Here is a 27,412-nt window from a genome sequence, read left to right on the forward strand (position 1 = left end):
CAGTGGCTCCTCTTCCCATCTTCGTGCCCCTTCTTTGTACACTCTAGGGACTTAAAAATCTTTCCTATATCATGTCCTTGATAGCCACACCAATGCCCAGAAAGGGGCAAGGGCCAATACCCAAATTTGTGACTGCCACCTCCCCATTTCCCATTTCTAGAGTGCAGCATTTGCACAAGCAGCTGGGGAAGCCCAGGGAATCCCATCCAATACTCCATGCTGTGACCCTGAGCCCAAGGAAGCTGATGTTCTTATCACACAGGTGACATCACATCTTCTGGAAAACAAAAATTTAGGGGTTGCACAGTCACAGTTTGTTTATACAAGTGACAGATTTCATTCAGCTGCTGTCAAGGGAAATAAAGCCAATGACCTGGACTGATGCACAAAAAGACAAATCAATGGCAACAGGAACCTTAAAAAAAATTTGTAATCTGCTTCCCTGCCCCTGCCTAAGACAGACTTAGGAATAAACAAGAACACAGCCGAAGTGTTTACATTTTGATGTAATTTATTGGCACAAAAATATGCAAATACAACATGGCATCTAAACATGGCTACTCTGTTGTATTTTGTGCATTGTTTTTAATATTTTTAATTCATAAATCATAACTTCACCTTCAACCTCATGTTTAATAACCATTACTTGCCATTTCAAGTTACAACCAGCTCTCCCCCCATCTGCCTTCTGTGCCAAACCCTAACTTCCCCTAGTTATTTCCCAACACTGCTTTTTAACCGAGACCCTGCAGGAGGCTCCTAAGTGGTATTTATTTGTACCCTGCATCCAATGTGCCACTGATCACTGCACAGAGGCACCCTGACTTTGCTTAGGCTCAAGGTTTTCAAATCTTGGATGTGCTCAAAACCCTGATCTAGTCAGAAACACAAATCCTGAACTAGTGTAATGAGCAGATAGACAATTTCCAATTTTGGGGCAAGAATCAAGTTTGAAAACAAGGTACAGGAGGAAACAATGGTAAAATTCTACTTATCTTTCTTTCCAGTTATGTAGCTCCCCCCAAACCTAAAGGAAGCCTCCTGCACCAGCGCATTTAGCTCACTGCACCCACACCAACAGGAATGACCAGGGCAATAATTAATCTGCAAGTTACTTAGTTACATTGCAAAGTGAGTGAAAACCCGTATAGTTATTTTCAATGGATCTCCAGTTCCCCAAAGACAAAGTGGAACCATGGACATCTGTGGTACAATCAGTCTTCACTGTCCTGGAAACCCAAATCAAGTGTTTTGTTTCAGACAGCTTGTTTTTCCAACAGCAGCTATACATTGGCTTACACCAACTTTTAATATACAATAACTCTTTTCATTTACATTTAAAAATATTTGACAAAGGCTGTATTTCAGTCCAACGTTCAATTCATGTTTGTAGAAGAGCAAGTTTGGAGTGAAAAAGCCTCCAGAATAAAAGGCTGTGCATACTCTGGAATCTCCTGTTACCAGAAAGGACACCTAAAGAAAATAAAGATATTGTAATAATGTTGACTTGCACATAGTTTCACAAAGACAACACTGAGAAGGACTGAGATTCCATACAGACTAGGCACCATTTGAGCACAGGTAAAGTTGCCAGGTGATCTTTATCACTTTTAAACATCAGCATGGAAGAGATCTATTTCCTTAAGCATAGCTCTAAGTTATCTCAAAATGACACTCAATCATCTCTGTTTTATCCTTCAGTATAGCTGAAAGCACTGACCACCACATTCCTTATTTCAAACATTTAAAATGTAAAATCCTTGTCAGTACTTGTAACAGCAAATTTCCTAGAGGACTAGGAAAGGACTGTCTATGGCAGTTTATTTCCTAGAGACTGTCTATGTCTATTGCCATGGGCTTGCAGAATTTACCAGATCAGATGCAGAATGTGCTATGGCTCCTACAAATAAACTGCTCAAGTGAGGTTCTCTTTAGCAGTTCCCTGCTCACACTATTCCAGAGGAGTTTTGCCAGGTTAGCTGAGTGACAAACTCACCATCCAATGTAGCACTGGCACAGGTTCTCATGAGAAGTTGCTTGTTTAATGAGCAGTTCTACTTGTGTGGGTACATCGAGAGTTTCGTCATGAGAGAAGTCCCGACCTTTGAAATTAAAGGATGAAAAAACCACAAAAGGAGTCACAAATCCTGGTTCTAATCCCTTCAAGTGCATTATCTGGCAGGTGAGGAGTAGTTTCTTATATACTTTAAAAGTGTAAAATTTTGCAACTAAATGCTGCAAACTATGAAGCCAGGACAGTAGAAAATCAACTTCCACTAACAAGCTAATACATGCAAAATATTAAGTCTTTGTAGTTACAAACACCTCTGTACTTTTCAAATCAGACTTATTTGTATCTAAATGCAGGCACAGTACTTAGGTTTTGAACAAAACCAGGAAAATGGTCTCATCCACTTAATGAGAATATGTTAAATTAAAGCTTTAATACAAAATACAAACACTAAAATCTGATCCATCAGATTTTAAGTTTCTTTGATGTAAACATAACTAAACACTCACCAGTGAGCTTATCTCGAACCCTGTTGATGATCTGAATTGCCTTCTTATTTAGAGCTTCTGGTTTCACCAGACCATCTCCTACTAAAAGAGAGAAATAGGACACAGAATAAGAACTTCATCTGAACAATAAAAGCATTTGTACTGCTGTTAGATGTGCCCTTTCCAAATACTATTTTGAGAGCCAACTTAGATGCATTTTCTACAGATACAACTCTTTGTTGAGAACACAGATCATATTTATGCTGACAGAAGACTGTACTATCCCATCTCACATAATTGCATTTGGGATCATGATGAAATTTTCTGATATAAGAACAGTTTCTGGATCAGTATAGAAACAACAATGAAACTCACTGAAGGAATGGATGGATTCAGGCACTGTGGTTCCAGTTTTTTTATGGGATGTCTCGCCCAATTCCACACTGTCCAACATTTCTATTGAAAACAACATGAAAACACAAAAGCTGAAAAGCAGCTGAAATATTCTTCTGGAAACATTAGCAAGACTGCTAATCAGCTAATTTGAAAAGCATATTTGTGACATCTTCCATCTTTTCTACTCACCTACTGACTGACTGGTAGAGTAGGAGTCTGTTCTTGTTCGTGAGCGCTTATTGCCCTTTGTATTTGCTGCAAGAAAACAAGGAGTTGGAAAGGATGAACGGGAGTTTCAGTGTTTCAGAGCAAATTTGTCCACAAACAATACAGATTTGGTTGCCTTTCTCCTTCTCCAGATTTGATGTCACCTGAAAATAATTTCCATCTCCGGATCACTGCTGTAATTTCATATTAAAATCCCTAAAACTGTGTGCACACAGCAGTAGCACACACAAACTAACAGTTTGATCAGATTGTTTGAAAACACACTGGATTTCAGGCTTCTGGATTTCTTATATGCATATTCTCTTGCTGTCACTACTTTATCAGAATCACTTACTGTCCATCAATCTCCAATTCAATAAGGGATCATAGACAAAGGCTTCCAGCACAGCCATGACACTGTCCTTGTGTTCACGCAGCACTTCCATCACTGTATGACAGGTGATTCTATAGTTCCCATCGAGGCCTGTCACCTTTGGAAGAAAAAGAAATGAATCAACCTCTTTGTTCACTCTGCAAGTACAACCCCAACACTTAGGGAGCAGGAAGGCTTTGAACTGGAGTTCTCTATGCTTTGTTCATTAAGAGAACAAGACATACATTAATTACAAACAAAGAAGCTCTCTTCTCCATGAGGATGATCTTTGTAAAGTATCATGCAACTGACTGTGTCTGTTTGATAGAAACAGCTATTTGAAATGGGGAAACTAAGGAAAGCCTAAGAAATTGGAGGAATTTCAGGGTGATTTATTTTCTAACTAAAAAGTTGCTTTCAACTGTAATGTACTGCAGATATCACAGGTGATGTTATAACTCACAGAAAACCAAGCTGAAATATTAACACCTCGGGTTCTTGAGGAGTGGTAAAGTTTAGCCACAACAACAACAAAAAAAAAAAATACAGGAGAAACTGAGAAATGATTGCCATTTTCCCTAGGAACAGTCCCCTCCAAATCAGAGGGAATGCTTACCTCCATAGCATTTGTCAGCATCCTTGTTAATCTAAATGGAATCTTCTCAGGGAACTTTTCTCTTGTCATTGCAACCTAAACACATGATGATGGAGAACAAGTAAATTAATAGTTAACTTACTTTTTAAAAGTTATAAAGTACTGGGATCTTTTTGCTACAGTCTTGAAGATTTCATAGCAAATAGGAAATAAAGTCACAGCTTTATGTTCCTAATTTTCACAAGTTACTCAGAGAAGCTTGATGATAAACTTGATAACAAAGGGAAAACTCAAGCATGTGCCCAGCAACACAGACTGCCTATCAGCAGCTTAAATTGCTCCAAGAAATTACATGGAAGTGAAATTTCATGGACACTTCCATGAAACTCCATTAACACTTCTCTGCTTGTTCCAGTGGTCAGCTAATCCCCACGACATGCTTCTGAGATAAAGTGTCTATTATTTTATAGACAGATAAAGGGAAGCTCAAAAGAGAGCCAAAGCATTTGCCCAGGATCAGACTCCAAGGTCAGTTTGTCCTGGCTTATAGATTAATTTCTGTTTCACCAGAAAATGTGAAATATTACTCAAAATGTCATGTCCAAATACAAAGACTTACCTCAAAACAGTCCCCAAAGTCGATATGCAGGATCTTTCCACTCAGTCTGTCTAACATCAGATTGGAAGGGTGTCTTTGGTGAAGGAGTGGAAGAAAAAACAGACCATGAGTGACAGATCATTAAAAAATCCCAAGTAAACCACAGCAGCTCCAGTCTGAAAATAAATTTTATCTTCATGAACAAGAACAGCTAGTGGTAGCTTGCTTGTCTGAGATCTTCAGTCTCAGCATGAACAGGAAACCTTCCTAACAGTGTGTTTTGTAATTACCTCTCACAAGTAAGAGATCTTCTCACTTTGGAAGATAAATAACCTGCTGGACAAGAATTATCAGTACATTTCTTGGATATGAATGTTTATTTTTCAGTTAGGATAAATTCTTCCACTTGTTTCATGCTTTTTCTTTTTTTTTAAGTGTAGAAAAATGTAATGCATTATGCTGCACTTGAAGTAACACAAATTGTTTTACCACCAACACAGAAGAAAATCAATCCAGACTAGCAAAACTACAGTGCTGAATTCATGCTTACATCTTCCAATTTTGTCTTAATTCAAATTTCAAAGGTTTATAACTTCATGTTAGAGACTTTAAAGTTCAGAAATAAGAGCTCTTGCTATTAAAACATTTAAGGGTTTAGCTGTTTTTGCATTACAGACTTTAAATCAAATATACATTGACTTTAAAGTATTTTGGAAGTTATACTGTTAATAAAATGGATGGAGAAAGATTTCCAATTCTGTGAAATGGCAAAATTAGAACTTGTGGTCCTTAATGTAATTCCATGTGTATTCATTTCAAAAAGGAAGAAGGTCTTACTTGTACTCATGATACACAAACTGCATCTCATACCTGTAGTGCTGAAAATAACAGCATACTATATATAAACATTAAGACCTAAAAGATGGTATCATTACAACTCAGTAACCACAATGGAACATGTTATCACAAGAACAGATTCATTAATGAATTGATGCCTTCACAATCTGTGTTTTTAAATAAAAGAAACTTTTACAGCTTTACTTACCTGTCCCCAAGGCCCAAAATGTACCCAACCATTGACATCACAGCTAGTGAACGGGTGTAATTTGTTCTTCTGTCAAACCATACCTACAAGTGGAGACAAAACAGAAATAAACAAAATAGAATAAAACCCAAAATAAATACAAAATAAAAATAAATTAAATAAAATATAATAAAATTTAAAAAATACAAAAAAATTTTAAAAAACCCACATGTTATGCAGTGATTCAGCTAGTGTTTAGGATAAATAAAATCCATCTCTCACTCTTTCTGCAGAGAAGATAATTACACACTCTGCTGTTTGCCAGTTCTGAGTGTGTTGCACTCACCTCTGAGCTTGGACTTTTCAACCACAGCAGTTTGGCAAGGTCATCCCCAGCTGTGTTATTGACAGCATGCTCAAATACTTCTACTTTCTGCATCAGAGTCAGGTGGTCATAGTCTGGAGCCATCTGTAATTCAGAAGTGACATTCAGCAAATTCAAAAGCCACCTGCAGTAGCTTCTGGTTGTACTGTGAGGAACACAGTAATCATAAATAATTTCGTATCAAGTTTATACTTAAATTATTTGTAGACTGACTGGTATGTTTCAAACAGAGCAAGATAATCACACAACAGTGAAGAATTGTTTTTAAATGGGATAGCAATGATTTAGTATTCACAAAGTCAGTAGCTCACAGCCCTATTTTAACTAAAAAACTGCACAGGTAAGTATTTTTCAAAAACCATTATCCAAGTAAGCCTTCTGGGCTGGCAAACGCTTTCCTTTTTGGCAGGAAATTTCAAATTTTCTAGTAGTGTTCAGTTTCTCCAATCTGTCCAATTTTGGTCCTGCTGCTTAGACACAATGTTTGTAAGTCCAGCAGCACAGCACCTTGTATGGAGACACATCACAGCCATGCAAAATTCCAAACACCCATCACTTACCAAATGGCAACAACTTGTGCTCACTCTTATCTAAATATTTTTTATTTATTGCAACAATCAGAAAAGAGGCAGAGGAAGAAGCCCTGCACCATTTTCCTTCCCTAAGACACTGGTGTGCTAAAAGAATGGACCAAAACTTGTGCCAGCTTTGCCCCTTACCCTGAGCATGATGCGATGCTCGATGTTGAGCAGGATCTTTTTCTTCTCCCTGTAGTCCCGGATGAGTGCGTGCAGGGTGTCACAGTGGGGCACCCAGCCAATTAAGCCTGAATTTGTAGACAGTGGAATAACAGCATATCTCTGGATGCTATGGGGAAAAATGGAGAATCACAGCTCAAATTGTTGTAGATTGTAACTTCATATCTGAGATGCTTAAAACAACTACTGTTAAATCTGATTCTGGTCCAAATTGTCAAATGTTGCTCTGCTTGTCTTTTCAAACAGATTTCAAACATCCATTTTGCACAGATTGTTGCCAGGTAATCTACAGACAAGCTCCAAGTTTATGTGGTTTTCACTGAAAGGCTGCTTTCAGAAGGTACATGTTATGTCACCCACAATGATATGTTATTTGCATATGATATTTGATGTGTTCTTGCTTGAAAGAAGAAAATTCTTGCAGAATTGCACTCAGTGACTCTTCACCAAGCTATTTAGTGACTATAATAATAATCTTTGGCAAAAACCATTCTCAGGCTCCTAAGGCAGTGCTCAAGGTGTCTTGAAATAGGCATTGCTTCAAAGACCATAACAATTTACAAACTAGGACTTCAATTAAATAAAATAAACAATTTCCTCTGATACATTTCCTCCATGTTTGAATGCTATGAACACTGGTTTTCTTTTTAATGAACTTAGTTCCAAGATTTGCCATTTCTTCCCAAAACCACTGCTTGTGCCAAGGTTTACTTGCAAAGCTGCACCTGTGTAAGGAGTCACAAGCATTTGCACAAGCATTTTCAGTGATTATGCAGAGCACACACCTGAGGTTTTTACGAAGAGAAGTTGGGTCATTTGCTAACAGAGTGTTGACCAACCCAAAAAGCTGCATCACTCTTTCATCTTGGCGAAGGTCTTCGTGACCTTTCAGAAGGAATACAAACTCATGGCCATTGCTTCCTGCAAAAGAATTAGGGCATAAAAGTTTATTCTCATTGAATAAACTGACAGGAATAAACACACATGCACCCAAAACTGGAAAGCGTGGTAGTCAGACTGTGATGGTGTTCACAGGGGTCTTAGGATAAGGGAAGAGATGAGGATCTGACTCCATGTTTCAGAAGGGTTGATTTATTATTTTATGATATATATTATATTAAAACTATACTAAAAGAATAGAAGAAAGTATTTCATCAGAAGGCTAGCTAGGAATAGAATAAGAAAGAATGAATAACAAAGGCCTGTGACTGACCGAGACAGTCTGGATAGCTGGACTGTGATTGGCCATTAATTAGAAACAACCACATCAGACCAATCACAGATGCACCTGTTGCATTCCACAGCAGCAGATAATCAATGTTTACATTTTGTTCCTGAGGCCTCTCAGCTTCTCAGGAGAAAAAATCCTAAGGAAAGGATTTTGCAGAAAATATCACGGCTACATCAGACCAATTAAGAAAAACTTCACCTGAAAGGAAAGGTTGTACAGGTTTTACCAGGTCAATATGTAATTGGACCTAAGAACAACAACTGTTTAAATACTGGAATAGCAAAGTGAAAACTGCTCTCTCTTACCCATTAATGTCAGCTTCCTGGGTCGCTGCTTGGAGGTGATGACCTGCAGTGAGGGAGCGATGGACTGGATCCGTATGATGGGCTGGTTGGGGTCGTACGTTCCTGGCACTGCCAGTTCCAGATCCCGGCACATTAAGAGTTTTGGTGACACATACTGTAGCTCCAAAGAAGTGAGCTACCAAAACCAAAAGAAATACAACCCCTTAGAATTTCAGTTCAATCTCACAGAAGCATCTGAAGAGTTCATGCTGTCAAGGGACCTAAAAGAGTTCAGGCCGTGAAGCAGGAAGTGCTGCATAAACACCAAATTTGCAGCAAAGCCTATGTAGTTACTTCCAGAATACCTAATTAGTATGTTTTGAATAACCAGAAAACATAAGCAAAGGTTGGTATTGACAACTTGCACTGTAAGACTCACAAAAGTTCTGAATCTCCTCCCTCACCTGTGGCAGCTGCTTTGAGATACGTCGGAACACGTGATAATAGAGATCCCAAGCCTGAGTCAGGTCTTTGACATTTCCTGATTTCATATACTTCCTGCACCACTCCTGAGCTTCCATGAGATCTCTGCCATAGGCCTAGGGATTCAAACAACAGAAAAATTAATTTCAACAGACTGTAGTGTAAGAGGTGGAGACCACGTAACACCTACAAAGAGCATCACAGTCTCTTTTCAAGTTGCACTAAAAATACTTGATCTCACATTTTTATAGCAGATCACAATTTTATAGCATTTTTTTATAGCAGATCCAGAAATTCCTGGATCCAAGATCTGCATTGAATTTATCAAACAACATTGCTCAAAAGTAGATTTCATTATAGGAGGAACTGAATGCTTAGAATCACCCTTTAACAGTAGGCTTACAAGCTCAGTGAATTCTCTGTTATCTGTGCTAGTGCTTACTGTGAAGAAAGCAGAACAATTAACAGCAGAGCAGTCATTGTTTTATAGTCCCCATCAGATACCCTGGCAATACGAGACTCCAGGGCAATTTGGACTACCATGGCCTCTTATAGTCACCAAAAGTGACACAGATCTGAAGATAAAGATTTCATTTCAATAATGAAATCTGCAACTAACATAATGAGCCCCAAGAGATTCACTTTTTGCGTTAAATGGCAAAGGTTCTTGTAACACATCTGGGGCAGGTGGCTGTCCTGAAGAACAGCCTCTGGGCCATTTGCTGATACCTGATTGAAGGATGTCTCCTTTAAAGTCTGAGGCCCTCTCTCCATCATGGCATGAAGTGGTTCCAGCACCTCAAACATTCCCTTTACATTTCTTTCTCCAAAATACAGACGAGATGCTTCTTCCAACCCTTCATGCCACATCTCATGCCATAGGATGGCCACACGAATCAGCTCTTCACTCACCTGTTTTAGACAGAAAAAAAGATTAAACATCTAAAGAAATCCCTGGGACTGGGTGCTGACTTAAAATTGCAAAACTCCACTCTTCTCTAATGTTATGAAATATTTGTTCCTGGAAGCCAGAGGGAGCCACAAGAACTACCATAGTGATGGCACATTTTTTCTGTAAGAAGCTAACCATGCTTTTCTCAACTTATTTGTTACCTTTGAAATTTTCTACAACCATGGTGATGGCACATTTTTTTCTGTAAGAAGCTAACCATGCTTTTCTCACCTTATTTGTTACCTTTGGAATTTTCTACATGCTTGAGCAGCTTGGCCTGAAAGCATTATTTTTCATTTATTCATAACAATCTTTATCAAATTAATTATTTTACTCTTTCTATGCTATGCTCAGTAAGTTTTGTTTCTACTTCCCATTAAGCAAAACCACCTATTTATGGAACAAAGGTTTTTCATGTATTTCTTCTCTAAATTTATTCATAAGGAAACACAAAACCTCAGTGTGGGAATTATTGTAAAATGGAAGCATTCTCTGGAAATTACACTAATACTGTAACTTCTACCAGTTGAAAATATCTCAAATTTATTATATTTGAACAGAATCAACAATGAATGGTCATTTTGTGTTACTATAACTGACATCCACCCATCCAACATAACACACTCAATGCTACACTGAGCACTCACCATCATTGCCTGCTGCACCAGGGTGTTGCTATGCTCACACATATTTTTCAAGATCTTATTTGCAGCATTGTGCCGAGCAGTAGTCGTAGATTTAGAAGCCACAGTCAAAGGGTAGATCAAAGCCTGCAAGGGACAGCAACCAATAATACTTTAGAACCCCACAGAAGAGCTACATAAACTTAAATAATTAGCAAAGCATTAACAAACACCAGCCTCAGGAATCAACAGGAGGAAGTAAGCTTGCTTCTGAAAAGTAGTGATAGGAATTTACTAGTGAAATTCTTCTGCTCCAACAACAGGTTGTCTAGACTTTAATTTACTGAATAGCAGAATGACATTGAGAGCCTCTTTCAAACTGGAAGAACAAAAACAGGTTTTAGGATTTTGTGATATTCCACACAGTGGAAAGAAATTCAGATAAAACCTGTGAGGAAGGTTCTTAGTAGTCACGTACAGACATTTAAGGTGATTTGCACTGCCCAGCAGACATTAAATTACATTACACAAAGAGTTCTTCCCAGGCTGCATAGCTCATTCACCTCCTTCCGTTTTTATGTGAAGTGCTGAGGTGAAAGCAGCAGCAGCAGCAACAGAAATCATCCCCATCCTCACTGCCATCACTTGCTGTGACCTCCTGTGCAGACACTGTGAGAATTGCTGCTCTGAGCCCAGCTCACCTGCGGGTGGTAGCGCCCGATGTCCGTGAGCAGCTGGTGGATGAGCCGCCCCACCAGCGGCCGAGGGGTGTCAATCCTGGCTATCAGCTGGGGGATAACCTGGCAGCAAGGAGAAGGAAAATAAACACTCCTGTCTAGAGTATCTGCAGGCAACCCCTGATGAGGGGGAGAGAATGATGAGGAGGACTCCACTGATATCAGAAGGCTAATTAATTATTTTATTATACTATATTATTCTATACTATATTACACTATATACTTAATTATACTATATTTTTCTATACTATATTACACTATATACTTTATTATACTATATTATTCTATACTGTGTAGTTTATTATACTATATTATTCTATACTGTGTAGTGTATAGAATAATATAGTATAATAAAGGAATTATATATTATATAAATATGTAATTACTTTATTATAATAATTTAGTATAATAAATATAGTATAATAAAGTTTAATTTATAAATTTAGTACAATAATGTTTAGTATAATAAAGTATACATATAAGTATATAAACATATATACTATATATTACACTATATACTTTATTATACTATATTATTCTATACTGTGTAGTGTATAGAAAAATAAAGTATAATAAAGTATATAGTGTAATATAGTATAGAATAATATAGTATAATAAAGGAATTATATATTATATAAATATATAATTACTTTATTATAATAATTTAGTATAATAAATTTAGTATAATAAAGTTTAATTTATAAATATAGTATAATAAATTTAGTATAATAAAGTAAGTATATATATAAGTATATATATATACTATACATTACACTATATTACATTACATCTAAACTGAATCTGCCAAGCACTCAACTCTGCACACACACTGCATAGAATCTCGTGACAGTCCTGACACACACACACACCTGGCCCCGACAGCCCAAGGAAACAAAACACCATCACTGTGGGTAATCCCCATATTGCATTCTACTTTGGCACAGCACAAACACAGGCACAGCAAATGGTAAGAATTGTTTTTCCTTTCTCTGAGGTTCAGAGAATGTGAAACCCAGAAATATTCTTGGGAAGAACTGTGCCTTGCTTTTCTCTGTGAAGAGAAATGTGGTGACACCTGTCATCTCATGTGTTCAGTGCACCAGCTGTTTTGCCCTCTCCTAGAGACCTCACAGCATCTAAACGAGACAGGGAAGCCCACCACTCATTTTTGAGTTGGTCAGAGGGTAACACAAGGTTCTAAACAGAAATGTACAACAGTTCAATGAGATCACAACTGTTCAGTGCAAAACTGTTACAGAATCCTACTAAGGAAGGATGCTTCTTGAAGTATGATGCTTAAATAGGAAATAAAGTATTTTTAAATTTAATTACAAGAATCATTCTACAAGGCAATCCTGAAATAGACTGTGAACTACATCAAAGCAGGACAGTGGTGTTTTATACTTGATCACCACTGAATGCATGTCATCTTTAATTTAAGAATTTTCATTCTTTCTCATCAATATGCACTAATCTGCATATAAATACAGAAACATTTCTCATTTTTCTGTTCAAGATGCTTGTTAAATCAGTCACAGACTGCACTGCACACTGCTCTCAGCACTCACCTATGGAGGATTGTTCAGCAAGGGATCATAATAGATATCATGCAGCAAATCCCCAAACTACCCCCAGAACTGTGATTTCTCTTTGTGTTATTTACCTGCAGCCAAGTGTCTATTTGGATTGCCTTGACTCCTTCTACCAAAGCCTCATTCACATCAGGCCAATGACCATAGTCAAACCACAGAGTAAGGACTCTGAAAATGAGAAATACTTTTGTTAGGAACAAACAAATGTACACACAACATAAACAAAACAAAAACCACAAACCAGCCAACAAATAAAACCCCACCACAAAAACCCCAAACAAACAAACAAAAAATTCCCCAACCCAAAACCTATTTACAAGGAACTTTTCTTCCCAGAACCCTCAGAAAGCAGAAATAATCCATCCAACAAAAATTAGCCGGGACCAAAGCATTCACTTAATTCAACCATAACAAAAAAGAGCAGAAATGTGTTCTACCTAATCTGAAACCATGTGCTCTTATCAGCTGGATTTCATTTACTATGTGCTTTATCATGTACCTTAGAGTGTCTTGTAGGTTGTTTCCTCGAGACAGAGAAATGGATCGGAAGAAGCCCTGGACAGCAGGGACTGTGTACATCAAGAGGGTCTTGGATAAATCCTTTTGGAATGAAATTGCTGCATTAGTTCTATGCAAGCACATCAGCCCACATGAATCCTAAACTCAGGAAGGGGAAAGAGGAAAAAATATGTGGAAATATAGACCTAATCCCCACTGTAGCTGACTTCTGGTCCTACTCTTCACAGGACATGTTGCTCTTAGAATTTTATGTTTTGCTTGACTACATAAAGGTCTTTCAGCCTCACAGGGAAAATGCTGTGAAGTGGTTTTATACTTCAATTTGTTCAGCCTAAAAACTACCTTACTATAACTGGTAAATGAAAGAGATTCCTCAGAATCTTCCATGAAGGGAACCAGCAGAATTTGTTAATGCACTGCACCCCCTATCACAGCCCCTTTAGCTAATAATAATTTGTGTTAATTCAGCCTACGATTTTTTTCCTGTGTCTAAGCAGTAAGTACCAATCTCTCAAGAAGAGGAGGGAGGAAGGAGGGTACCTCAGTGACTTTTTTCTGCACAGGGGATGGGATGGGACTGTTCTCAGTGCTCTCTGCATCACTCTCGCTGTTGCTGCCCTCCGTGTTGGCGCTGGTGATGCTGGCTCCGCTCGCGTGACGGAGTTTCTTCTTCTCATCTCTGGCCTGGTTTTGATGTTTATAGTGAAGCACTGCTTCAAAGTTCATCACTGCCCAGGCATGCCAGGCCTGCCAACAGGACAGAACACAAGTCAGACACCTTTCTGCAACTGGCACTTCCTAATTGTTAAATATAATCCAACCTTTCTGTGTCTGCAAAGTAAGTAATATCCTGCAGACAACACAATGCTTTGCAATTTGAACTGTCTTATTATCTTAAATAATATCATGTTGAGTTCTTGACCTGGAACTCCTTGTTGAATATTAAAGCAAATGAGCTCTGTACCAGAAATTAAATTGTATTTCCATATAGCTTAATTTTTCATAGGCTAAAATGAAAATTAGTGTGTTAGGACTCGGGGATGTGTAATGGGAAAAAATAAAGGAGATGGCTGCCCCAGAGAAGATCTGGCACCAAATATTAATTGAAATATCACAACCATGAAATCAAAGGCTCTTTGGAGAATTAATAACAGGGCTACTTTCCTCCTTCAAATATACTGACTGAGAACAAGTTAAATTTTTCCATTTTCCTTCTCCTTCATTGCTAACTGACAACGGGAGAGAGTCTCAAAAGTAAGAACAGAAACTGAATTGTGGCCTAGTTTTACCAACCAGATAAAATTCTAAACAAGAATCTCATGGTTGCCTTGGGCCACTTTCTTTGTTTTTTGGTTCTGTTTTGTTTGTTTTTTAATCCTACTGGCAGTAACAAGGCAGACAGTTATAGGAGGTCTTCCAATGAACACCTTCCTCTCCTGTACTATGAGATTTGATAAAATTTATCTGGAAATTTTCTGTAATGACCTTGTACCAGTTGCGATCATGCTCCGTTGCAGCACTGTAGTATTGCAAGACTTTGGGGATGGTGCTCTCATTGATGCCTTGCAGGTTCAGCTGCCACTCACCCAGTTTCAGGAAACACCTAGTTAAGCAAAAGGATTATTGATTCAAAACCTAAAATGAAAACAAAGCCTCTGGATTAAAAGGCTAACTTGCTGTCTGGAGTCTAAAAGACATTCCATGTGGTGAATCCAGTCAGGTAGCCTCTCCTGCAGGCTGGATGCAAGATTCAAAATATCTCCATCTTGCTTGTAGCGTGGAACTAACTAGTTGAAGGTTTAATTTAAGAGGAAAAGTGGGGATCAAACTTTTTTTCCTCATCTGTATAAGTTATAAAATAAATGTAAGAAGTAGGTATCAGCAACATTGAAAGACTTCATCAGTCTGTGCTGATAAAATCATACATGTGCTGCTCAGCTGTACTGAGCACCACATGAATGAGCCTTCTGGGGAGAACACTGACAAACAAACAATGGAAACACAGAGGAACTGTTCTTCCCCCAGCCAGAACCCCATTAAGTCATTCCCTCCTAGAGGAAAGGAAAAACAACATTTTTACTGCAGCAGGGTGGGGCTGTCAAGGTTTGCCCAAAACTTAATACTTTGCTCCCTCAGCAGGCTTTAAATGCCACAGTTAGGACATGGCTGTCCTTTCTGTATTTTGAGTTTTCCAGAAAGCATTGTGCAAGACAAATATTGTATGCAAATCATTACAAATTTGTTTTTCATTATAGTCACTGAAAAAATAAGAGAATGGTTTTACCAAGGGTTCCCATCCTCATAAAAGCAAATTGAGTGCACACCTCCCTTCAAAAAAAGCAAACCTTCCATAGAAAGCACTATGCAATTTTCAATTTAAACTGAAAAAAAACCAGATCTGGCACCTACAGATCCACAGAGAAAAATGGAGAAAGGGTTTTTATGCAACAGTATTGTAAGAGACAATCACATGCTAGGCACCTACTGCCCAAAGCACTGCTGTTGTGCTTGGCAGCCTGTGCACTTAATGCAGATATGCCAGGCTTGTGTGGGGAGTGTTTCTTTCCTAGTGACCGAATCTCCTGAAAAGCAAAGAAACAGACATGCTGAAAGCTCTGCTTCTGCCAACGAGCCCAGTGCTGGAAAAATACAACCAGGCACCAGCATCAAATATAAGCATGTTTAGGCTGATGTGTCCCAGTAACATTTACTGAACATTACATGGTAGATAAGAATGTAATACTCTGTCACAGACACATTTTATGAAAAATCCTTTCCTTAGGATTTTTTCTCCTGAGAAGCTGCGAGGCCTCAGGAACAAAATGTAAACAATGATTGTCTGCTGCTGTGGAATGCAACAGGTGGATCTGTGATTGGCCCATGTTGGTTGTTTCTAATTAATGGCCAATCACAGTCCAGCTGTCTCAGACTCTCTGGTCAGTCACAAGATTTTGTTATCATTCCATTCTTTCCTTTCCCTTCAAGCCTTCTGATTAAATACTTTCTTCTATTCTTTTAGTACAGTTTTAATATAATATATATCATAAAATAATAAACCAGCCTTCTGAAACATGGAGTCAGATCCTCATCTGGTACCCCTGTGAACACCACCACATAATACCAAAGCAGCCAAAGGAGAAATCCCATTCTTTTAATCAAAGAATTTGTCTGAAATGTGTCACCCCAGGGACTCTGCACGTCAGGAAAGGGTTCAGTTTGAGTCTAGAGCCAAAGGGTGCCCCGTGCTGACCGTGCCATGAGCTTATGGAGCTCCTGTTTGTGTTGCTGGTCCTCAGTGGCGATGGCGTGCTGGGCCTGCTGCTGCATGGTCTGCACAAAGTGCTGCATGTGCTGGAACGCATCAATCTGCAAAGGATGGAGGCAGTCAGCACCACAGGGCTTAAACACCATTTCTCAAGGGAGAAAGACAATGTAGAAGTGATTTTCACAGAAATAAAAATATATGGTTTTGTTTTCTTTCAAAGCTTTTCAGCCATTAACATCCCTCTAAAGTCACTTTACACTTTAAATATGTCTAAATAAGTGAAGAGGTTAGAGATTCTTATTGTCTCTGAAACTGCTAAACTGAGGAACAAATAACTATATCCTTCCAATGCCAGGCACACCGTCACTGTCATACAGACAGAGCCAAAGGTATGACTGCCCATAACACATGATGTGCAAGAACTCCACTCTGCCAAAGCAACAAGGTCACCTGTACAGGGAGAAAGCTTCAACAGCAGAGAATGTCCTGTTACTGCCCACACACTGGGAGATACAGAGAGACCTCGTTTCCAGCTGAGCATGAACTTAGCCAGGCAATTGCAACCATCAAATGTTCATAGCTTACAAGCTGGATCTGACCAGGACAATACTGAACAGACAGGATCACAAATCCAGAGAAGCCTACCTATAATATGCTATGGGCAGACAAAAAAAAAACCCAAAAAAGCAACAACAAAAAACCCAAAAACCCAAATCCAAAACTACAAAAAAAAACCCCAAACAAAAAAACCCCAAAAACCCAAAACCAAAAAATCAAAACAAAAACCCGCCTCAAAAGCCCCACAAAAACAAAAAACAAATCAAAAAACCAAACCCATGACAATTTGAGAAAATAATGCCTGAAGGAAAACTTGCAGCTTTCTCATCTTCTCTCCTAACCTTTCAGCTTTGTCTGGGCTTGAAGTACACACCATGAGTTGTTTCAACAAATTAAAGTCTGGATTTCTCCTAAAGTTATTGAAGAAGTTCAAATGTGTATTACTCCTTTGACAGAATATTATACAGGGCAGACGTGCTAAAGCAACTTTCACTACGAATTCTGAGGGAAAATAAATTTTTAAAATACCTTGGAAAGTATTCTGGGGTAGGAGAACCCAAGAATAAAAAGTTTTAAAAAATGTATTCATGCTTCACTGGAAAGAATTAAGAGTAAAGCTCCTGCAATCTGCAAGGTCATTTCAGGTTAGGAACTGCAGAATATGCAGTTAGAAGTCTAATTTACTTCTGTGTATCTATAGGAATGAGCTATGTTAGAGACAAAAACCACTTGAGCTCAAATGCCTCATCTATCCTGTTCAAATATCACCATGCACAACTCAATGGTGAGGAAAAAGAGTATTACCTAGGGTGAAATAAAAGAAAATAAAGGATGATACTCATAACATTAATATGGTGCATTCAGCCTAGGGTGAAATAAAAGAAAGGATCATACTCATAACATTAATATGGTGCATTCCATAGCTGGTAACCTAGACAGAAAGGACTGGGGGGTGGTGTAAATAATGGTCTTATAAATAGTTATGCTAGACATCCATTAAAAATAGACAAAATATATTGCCAAACAGAATTACTACAGAATCTTTTTATGTGCCCCTCTCATATTTAGATACACCCAACAATCTGGTCTTCAGTTTCCATTAATATTGAAAACTGATGGCCATAAACTGACAGATGGAGCACTTAAGACTGAAAGCAGCAAGTTTTCTAGAACAACTGAATTCCTAAATTTGCATGCATTCTTTCTGTGGGATATGGCTTAGAATGCAGCTGCTGGCAAAGGTCTTGGTTAGAAGAAATGTAATAGGGTTGACATATAACTTTTTATCTGTTGTTTAAGAAGACTGTTGTGGAGTTCTTCAAGTACCATATGATCTGGTTTCCTTCTAGATGCCAGCTTTTTTCCTGCTGGATTTGACAAGTACTGAAAACTACCATTTTAGGTCAGCAAAGGAACCCTGAACTGCTGAACAGAAAAAATGGTCATTTCCCACCAGCACCTTATTAGTTAGGATACCAAATCAAGTGAACACACACAGTTACATAAAACTACACACATCACTAAGTGTAACTATGTATTATTTATCTATTTTGGTATCAGTTTTCCCTCATCTTCAAGGGGTCCACCTATTCTCCCATCAGTTAATTTTAGACATGTTCTCCTAACATTAGTCTTTGTGCCTTCTCTCATTCTGCTTTCCACCACTGCACCATGTCCATCTACTTCCTGACCACAAGTCAAACACCACAAAACACAGTTTCCCTCACAGAGACAGGCAGAGATCCCACATACTTCTGGGGTCATTTACTGAAGAGGGTGAGAGGCAATTTCACTGTTTTACACAGTCAACAGAACAGGGCCTCAGCAACAGCTCCTTCTGCCTTTTTAATTCAAATAAAGAACAGTTAGTTGTGGCACTGTTCCCACAGCAATGGCTCTGCTCCAGTGCTGGCAATCCCAAGGCAGAAAAAATAAAGATGATGTGGCACAATATGAGGATAAATGGAGGCTTTAATGTATATTAAAAAAAAAGATAACTTATCCAGTCTGAAGCTTATTGGATTTGATTACGTAAACTCTCCCTCTGTTGCAATGTCAAAAACATTCACCCTGGGCTCTCTGGTGCCAAAGTGTTCCCATGACAAAACTCTATGTACTTTTCAGCTGTCTTTCAGTTAGAAATTTCCAATTATCTCTTTAGTAAAAATCACTTCTGCTCAGCAAACTGTTCAGGACACTTCTAGAACTGGTAATAAACCCCCCTTCACTTCCCTCTTTCTGCATGTGATCCTGAGGTACAGTGTAGAAACCCAGCAATCAAAACAGTGTATGAAAAGTCAAGCAGAAAACCTACACAGGACTGAAGAGCTACTATTCACCATTAATCCTGGCTGCATCCTTTGGGTACCAGCTACTGGTTTAGCAAAAATAATCTTTCCATATATGAAATAAAATTAGGGCCAGTTTCTTTGTGTATTACAGAGTTTTAAAGGCAATAAAAAGCTCACAATCTGAATAAAAATAATGAAAGGAATTAGTTTAGGGGAACAAAAGTAAAACATCTAGCTTTGCCTTTGTTCTGTTGGGAACAGGAAGAGCTAACATTGCACAAACCCTGAGCAGTGGAACAAAGCAGTGGGCTCTGTACCTTCCGGGCACTCTTCCACATGTGTTTCATGTATGCATAGGTCACTTGGGGATGCACTGTGGGCAGGGGGTGATCCAGCTGGCGAGAAGGATCTACTCCCAGGAGCAGGACAAGGGTCTTGTGGGCCAAAGCCTGGAGAAGCGGCAAAGACATAAAGCAGGTTAAAACATAACTGTTCATGGCTCATATTGCTTCAGAATTGTCCAACACTAAAAAAGTATCTCTGACCCTCCAGATACAACACAGACACAGCAGAGTCCCTGGACTCATAGAATACCACATGATAAACCATATGTCTTCCTTTGGATCAGAGCATTAGATTCTCATTTCAGAAGCCAGCAGAAAGTGTAAAGTCTCTGTTTCAAGTATTTGGTGATAAATTTTGTGATAAATGTTAAAATAGGACGGTAATGTTCAACAGTAACATCACATTCTAGATGTGACTCTCTGCTCTAGCAGAGAGAGCTATTATTAATAATCTCCAGTAGTGCATAAAAACTTCCAGTTACAGCATGCAATGAAAAATTGGCCCAGGGGCTCTCAGGTATAGTATCAGTCCCACAAACATAACCTCGGCTACAAGCATGAACTTTATGCTGGTTACAATTTTAGCACTTCAACAATTTCTGACTAGTTTCTTCCTCAGAGGAGAACCCATCCCACTTGGGCAATGAAAGCATTTAGGAATGCTCAAGGCTGAAGCAGCACAGTAAAGCCAATCATCCCAAAACCTGCAGAAGAGGACAGAGCCCGACAATGCTCACCAGCCTCCCACTCTTGCCACACAAGCTGGCATACTTGAGCCAAGTTCTCATGTCCTCATGAGGATTCACAACAAGAGATCGGACCATCAATATCCTTTGCCAGTCTTCCACAATTCGCTGACAGCCCTGAGAAGAAAAAAGAGAATTTTTTAGTGTTTGGTCTCCACTGTACTGCATAAAACCTTGATTCAGAATCTGAAGGGACTTCCATCAAGATAGAGACTTCAATGTGTGCCCATAATTCACAGCAGACTGACATTAGGAACTGTCTGTTGTGGCATTCACATTCCCTGAACACGATTCCTTCACCCAGGGTTTTTCTCCTGGGAAGCTGAAAGGCAGTGAGAGGCCACAGAGGAAAGGAAAACAATTCTTATTTCATTTTCTTCTCCTGTGTTTTGCTGTTTTGGAATGTGTTTGGAGATTGTTTACTCACAGGTGATTGTTTCATTGGATTCTGGTGTGAGTTGTTTTGACTCTTTGGCCAATCAGGGCCAAGCTGTGTTGGGACTCTGCAAAGAGTCGTGAGTTTTCATTATTATCTTTTTAGAATTCAGTATCTTTTCTGTATTCTTTAGTATAGTATAGCATTATTTAATATAATACAGTATCATAAAGTAATAAATTAGCCTTCTGAGAACATGGAGTCAGATACATCATTCTTCCCTGCCACAGGGCTCACCATGAATTTACAACAGTCTATTTCTTGAACACTGCAGTGTGTGAGGAAGGTTCAGTCCCTGACTCTGACAATCTGCAGGCAGCTCAGTGCTTGCAGTCTAATGATATCCTCTAATGAAAAGAGAAAAGCTCCTAAAGCTGAAACACATCCAAGAATCAGAAAAACTCTTCAAAACACAACTCCAAAGTGAGTCAAAGTGTCTTCTCCACCTATTTTTGGTTTAAATCTCAACATGGAGATGGTAGAAAACCAAATGGATGCAAAGATGTTTCTGTCATTGCCCTTTTTCTTTGCCTTGCATGCATTCCTTTTGGAGGCTGGCACCTCTTAAACTGGTTTCTGCCAGAAACTGCAGCTCCAACTGCTGTGCTGCTTGTGCAAGGATTGTCTGGTTCTTGTCTGTCTGATGGGAGAGGCACAACACTGAGACAGCATGGTGAGTCTGTATTTCAAACATTCAAGGATACTACAGAGAAGTAGAATTGTGGAAAGGATGTAACAACTAAATCCATGGTGGCCAAGTACAGGGTAACAGTGATGCTCCAAAGTTTCTATTCAGCCAGAAACTACTTGATTTTGAGGTAAACAAAAGATTTTCCAATGACAGCAAGGACCTTAGCACCAAAGCAGTTATTCTTTCCCTTTTTCTTTTCTGCCAAGTTGAGGACTGGGAAGTTAGACAAAGCTTGTTCCCTAACACCCAAATAAACTTCTTTCAATAGGCATTTAAAAGCTATTAAAAAACACCTATAAAACATTCAAGAACTGCTCGTACTGCTTTCAGGACTATAAAAAGCTGTATTCAGACATTACACTTCCTGCCACTTCAGTTTCTCTACCCCAGCGGAATGGCCCTGAGCTTTTCCAGACTGGAATGCGATGGGAGACTAAAAGCTTTGCCACAGTTTCCCAAACAGCTAAAAAATATACAGCAGGCTTTCATAAGGTGGCAGATTACAGCATTCCCAGTGATAAGGTCTTCCTTCAGGCAGCATTTCACCTTAGTTATGCCCTTTTTTTCTTTTACCTCCTTCTCTTGCATGAATCACCCACCTCTATTTAAACAGAATTCTTGGATGTACTACTGCACCTGAGGATATTCACTTTCACTGTAGGGATTCCTCTTGTAAGGAAATAGTGTCAAATATTTCTCTGATTTAAATTTTCAGAGGTACTTTGGATTTTTGATGTTTAGAAAGGCACAAAGAAAGGCACAAACTTCTCTTTCAATACTGGAAAATCAACATTGCTAAAGGTCTCTTCTGAAAGGTCAAGGTTAATCATAGCATCATTTAGGTAGGAAAAGACATTTATGATTATCAAGTCCAACCATAAACCTAACACTACCAATTCCACCACTAAGTAATGTCCCTAAATGTTATCAATCAGCTGGAAATGTTCTTGTAAGAGGTCCAAAAGGAACAGGATAATATTTTATTTTACAAGCATGTGAATTCTCTGACCAGTTTTCCAACATTTGGAGGGAATTCACTTCTTAAAATCCAGCCAGCCAGGTAAGAAGTTCAAACTAGCTTGATCTAAACCAGTATTTCCAGATATAATCCAATATTGAGAGGAGCAGCCTTGGGGATGTTACTAGTGTCTCTCTTCTGTATACATCTATTTCAAGGCTTAGTTCACCCTTTTCAAGTGGCATATGAGCTGAGACCTCAGAAACATAAATTTGAGAAAAAAAAAAAGCCAAAATGAAACCCCAGAGAAGCAGGAGAAGCACAAAGGAGATGGAGCACACAGCCATGTGAGCATGGATGGAAAGAGACATGCAAAGATTTGCTGAGCCACCACACTGACTCAGAAGGAAGCTGTTCATGCCAGCCCATCAGCATCTCCAGCCTGGACCTTTCCAGGGATGTACCTGCAGCCTTTCCCACCAGATCTGGCGGATGATCTCACGGCGCTCTGGGACAAGTTTGTACTGGATAACCTCTTCCAGTTCTGACAGCATCTGGCAGGATACCATGGCCTGAAGGAAAAAAATCACATTCCATCCCAATCACTATAGAACAAATCTATAATTAAGGAGCAGTATTTTGGCATCAAAATCTTAAGTACATAGGCTACCCAACAGATAAAGGACCAACTGCTATATACTGGTACCTAGATGACCTGCTGATTCAAACTCAAACTAAACATCAATTCTTATTGACATCCCTAAGTGTCAATTCTTATTTCTTTTGAGGGGGTGAACCTCACTTCACTCCCTTTTAGTTTGTCCCAAAGCTGCTTCTGCAAAGTTGTATTTTTTATCTGACAAAAGCCATTTAGCTTGTGGGCCTACATAGGTTTTATGTTGGAGACAAGCGCTACTCTGAAGTTTTATGTAACTTTTAGAGATAGTCTGAAGCAGCAATGAAGGAAGGGAATGAAGGCTGAGTCTCATGTTTTGTGTTGCTGAAATGGCTCCCAAAGTATTAAAGAGTCTTTTTTCCCAGCCCTGCGACTGAAGAAGAAGTTGAGATTCCTCAGCTCTGCTTTTCAAGGTTGTTTATTTTCTCTTATCTCTTACATTCTTTCTCTGACCTGCTGAGATCTGTCTGGCACATCAGTTTGTGGCACACTGACCACCTTGGGGTAGTGTTAGCTTTTTATACTACAAACTACATGTACTTTACTTACAATCATTTTCCAATACCTATCACCTATGTTAGACAGTCTGTCTCTACTTTAAACCAATCCAAAAGTGCCACCATCACAGCAGCAGATGGAGGACAAGAAGAAGGAGAAGAAGGACATTACACACCCAGATTCCTCCATCTTGCCTCTTGAACCCCCATTCTAAATCCCCAAAATTCTACTTTTCCACCCTGTGACAAATCAACTATCATTCTACTCAAACTCTTGTGGCTTGTAAATCTTCACACAAAGTTGCTAGTTTTTTCCAAGGGCTAAAATTGAAGGCACAGGTGTCTTGGGCTCTGTGCCAAGGTCTCTGAGCCCTCTGCCAGGGTCTGGAGTCCTCCAGGGCAGCCAGAGGAATGTCCTGGGTTCTGACATTCCTGAGAGCTGCACTCACCCCATAGGCTCGACTGTAGCTCTCTCCTGCCATGGCAGTCAGCTCAGCATCCAGCAGGTCTCTGGCTTTGTCAATGCACTGAAATAGAAGAAGATATTGAGGCAAAGGTAGTGTGCTTTATCTAGAGCCAACTGCTGAAGCTGCTGTTCAGCTGTTCCATCTCATGAACAAAGCTGGCATTGTTCTCACTTTCCCCTCCCTGGGAAAGGATCCTATAAATAGAAAGATTTGACAGGAAAACAGTGGCCAGGGCATATATAAGGGAAGTCAAGGGACCTTCATTCATCACCTGCACAGTTTGAAGTTTGTCTTCCTAGAAAATCAAAGTTTGCAGAATTTCTAATCCTACTGTGATTGTAGAGATTATTATTAACAACATTTATAGAGGAAAGGTTCACATTTTAGTGCAAAAGCCTTGGTTACAAAAAAAAAGCCTAAAGAAATGTCTCTTGATACCACACAATGAAAGAAAATAGCTTTCACTGTTTTACATAACTCAACAGGATTTTATGAATTTTACAGGACAGCAAATTTCATTTCTCATCCTCAAACTAAGACAGGCTCTTCAAGCATGAAATAAATCCTGCTCTAGTTCTAGTCATTATATAATCTCTCACCTATAGCTTTTCCTGTTCAAAATGTTAAAGGTTAATCACTAACTTTACCTTTTTGAATGCCTGGTTAATTTTACTGTGCACATCATCCAAAAATCTATTTATGGGTTTTGACAGCACAGATTGAATTACTCCTTTATCTAAGCTGGCAAGCCAGCACAGAATTTTGAGAAATGGGACTTGAGCTTCCTTGGAAAGTAAACAACATGTTTCACATCTACAGAGTCACTCTGCAAATCTCCTCTGTGACAAACAAGCATTACAAATACAAATATACAAGCTCTGTTTAATAGACTCATTCCTTGCCTTGGTACCTCAATTTAAGATTTGAGATTTATCAGTGCTACCAGAAAAATTAAGATTATTGTACATGATATATATGAGCACTTCACTGAAAAAGCTGTAAGAGACAGAAGTGCACAAAAATCCATTAGGAATCTTACAGGTATCTCAGGCATTCCTGGAAATTTACAATCAGTGCCTTGTAGAACAGAATCTCTGCTGAGATAATCCTTGTGTCCTGCCTGTCTAGAAAAGAGGCATAGAAGTAAAAGAAGCCAAAAAACGACAAAGGCATTCTAATGTTCTACAGCACTGGACCACTAATATCTGTCAATAAATTCACTGCTATGTTTCTGGAAATACAAGGTAAGATCTGTCACCCAGGCCTAATATATCCATGGAAAAAGCATTATTGGGCAATTCATAGGTTATAGCCAACTGCTTTACTACAGCCTGTTTTTCCATGAAACTCTGTAGCCTAGAACATCTTAAACCAAATTTTGGGATACCAAAAGGAGGATAATTACTTGCTGAGCCAGTGAGAAAAGGTCTTGATGCAGTGCCAGAACAGCCCTGTAGAAAGCACCATCATGGGTGTCCCTGGGGATCATGCAAGTGTATTCTTCCATGCTGTCCCACTGACCTGCAGAGACATAGATATCCTCAGCAACACAACAGCTTTCTCTGCAATGGGGGAACAGAACAGAACTATGATATGATGCTTAGACATCAGTGCCTAGGCCTGAGTGCTGTGTGGTACTTTTGCATTTAAGTCAGCACTCCAACAGCTTGTCTTTGGTAGGGACACTGTTATATATATAAACATAGCTACAAGACAAGAAAAACAGAGGCATTTTTCTTCTAGACAAATTGTTATCCTAGTGGAAAAGGTTCTGTCATTCTTTGTGATGAAACAATTAAACTTATGACACTTCCAGAACATTTGAATGAATGAATGCCCTACAAAGCAAAAGATGAATTTTTCTCAGCAAAGGCTGGCAGAGAGCAAGTGATCCATCAGCCTCTCTAATAAATATCTTGCTAACAATACAAATGGACATTTGGACCACTATAGATTTATTCACTTAAGATTGTCTACTCTGCAGACACAACCTCTAAAATGTTCAGCAGATACTGCTCTTGTTCTAAATAAGAGTCTGCTACAAATCTGAGAAAGTCTTTTAATTTCCAGCCTGAGCTCTGTTCAGTGTAAAGCCAAGCAAAAGTGAGCATTTAAGCAACCAATCATCTCCTCAGACTACTCTGTTACTGGAGACCACAAGGGGAGACTTGATGTAAATGCAGGTTTTCCAAAGGACTTCAATATGGAATGACACTTGTCACATTCACATTTTCTGAAAAATTCTTTCACCCAGGATTTTTCTCCTGGGAAGCTGAGAAGCCTCAGAGAAAAGGAAAACAATTCTTATCTCATTTGCTTCTCCTGTGTTTTGATCCTTTGGAATGTGTTTGGAGATTGTTTACCAACAAGTGATTGTTTCATTGGTTTCTGGTGTGAGTTGTTTTGACTCTTTGGCCAATCAGTGCCAAGCTGTGTTGGGACTCTGGAAAAAGAGTCACGAGTTTTTATTATTATCCTTCCAGCCTGCTGTAAGTATCCTTTCTGTATTCTTTAGTATAGTATAGTATAGTATAGTTTAGCATAATATAATATAATATAATATAATATAATATAATATAATATAATATAATATAATATAATATAATATAATATAATATAATATAATATAATATAATATAATATAATATAATATAATATAATATAATATAATATAATATAATATAATATAATATAATATTCCTTAAAATAATGAATTAGCCTTCTAAGAACATGGAGTCAGATTCATCATTCCTTCCTGCCACGAGGGTCTCCACAAATACAATAAACACTTATTTCATTTCCCAGTGTAAATAATGTGGTTACTTGATGTAACCACATTGTTTCTTATATTCTGTAGTTCTGAAATAAGTTAAAACTATCTGTGCTTGAACCTCATGGGCTGTTGCAGGCCAGCACAGGAGGATACATTACCTAAGCCCCAAGCAGCAGCAGCAGCCATCCTGGCCATCTTAGCCTGAGTTTCATCATTCACCTGGGTCCACTTTTCACAGCATTGCTGGTGGAGTTGCCCCCTAAGAAGAATCCACAATTTCTGATCAGCAAAAAGCCTCTTCCAAAAATTCTGCCTCATTAAACAACCACTTCCCACTGATAAGACAACAAGCAACTGCTCTTTTTATACTTTATATTTGACTCCTCTGGCCAACTCAGCCATGCTAGTCTGATGACAAATATCCCATCATTAGAAAATAATTTTAAGACACACT

General features: G+C 38.7%; 1 protein-coding gene across 3 annotated transcripts in view; it reads right to left on the bottom strand.

Moving 5' to 3' along the window:
• Positions 1–491: 491 nt before the first annotated feature.
• The window catches only part of MTOR (mechanistic target of rapamycin kinase), a 70,204-nt gene continuing 43,283 nt past the window's right edge, over positions 492–27,412 (bottom strand). For all 3 annotated transcript variants that reach the window (XM_030963709.1, XM_030963707.1, XM_030963708.1), the window contains 28 exons: positions 27,117–27,217; positions 25,591–25,706; positions 24,168–24,245; positions 23,010–23,117; positions 20,452–20,577; positions 19,688–19,819; positions 16,507–16,622; positions 14,742–14,859; positions 13,797–14,003; positions 13,237–13,337; positions 12,809–12,905; positions 11,110–11,208; positions 10,433–10,555; positions 9,563–9,745; positions 8,815–8,949; positions 8,372–8,546; positions 7,621–7,756; positions 6,797–6,944; positions 6,039–6,161; positions 5,714–5,796; positions 4,690–4,762; positions 4,092–4,166; positions 3,458–3,593; positions 3,085–3,150; positions 2,875–2,955; positions 2,521–2,601; positions 1,997–2,102; positions 492–1,473 (listed from right to left, as the gene is read on the bottom strand). In XM_030963709.1, the coding sequence (XP_030819569.1) occupies positions 1,458–1,473; positions 1,997–2,102; positions 2,521–2,601; positions 2,875–2,955; positions 3,085–3,150; positions 3,458–3,593; positions 4,092–4,166; positions 4,690–4,762; positions 5,714–5,796; positions 6,039–6,161; positions 6,797–6,944; positions 7,621–7,756; positions 8,372–8,546; positions 8,815–8,949; positions 9,563–9,745; positions 10,433–10,555; positions 11,110–11,208; positions 12,809–12,905; positions 13,237–13,337; positions 13,797–14,003; positions 14,742–14,859; positions 16,507–16,622; positions 19,688–19,819; positions 20,452–20,577; positions 23,010–23,117; positions 24,168–24,245; positions 25,591–25,706; positions 27,117–27,217 (3,139 nt within the window). In that variant the 3' untranslated portion in view covers positions 492–1,457. The remainder of the gene's footprint in view (positions 1,474–1,996; positions 2,103–2,520; positions 2,602–2,874; positions 2,956–3,084; positions 3,151–3,457; positions 3,594–4,091; positions 4,167–4,689; positions 4,763–5,713; positions 5,797–6,038; positions 6,162–6,796; positions 6,945–7,620; positions 7,757–8,371; positions 8,547–8,814; positions 8,950–9,562; positions 9,746–10,432; positions 10,556–11,109; positions 11,209–12,808; positions 12,906–13,236; positions 13,338–13,796; positions 14,004–14,741; positions 14,860–16,506; positions 16,623–19,687; positions 19,820–20,451; positions 20,578–23,009; positions 23,118–24,167; positions 24,246–25,590; positions 25,707–27,116; positions 27,218–27,412) is intronic.

Source organism: Camarhynchus parvulus, chromosome 21 (assembly GCF_901933205.1).
Source record: "Camarhynchus parvulus chromosome 21, STF_HiC, whole genome shotgun sequence".
NCBI lineage: Eukaryota > Metazoa > Chordata > Aves > Passeriformes > Thraupidae > Camarhynchus > Camarhynchus parvulus.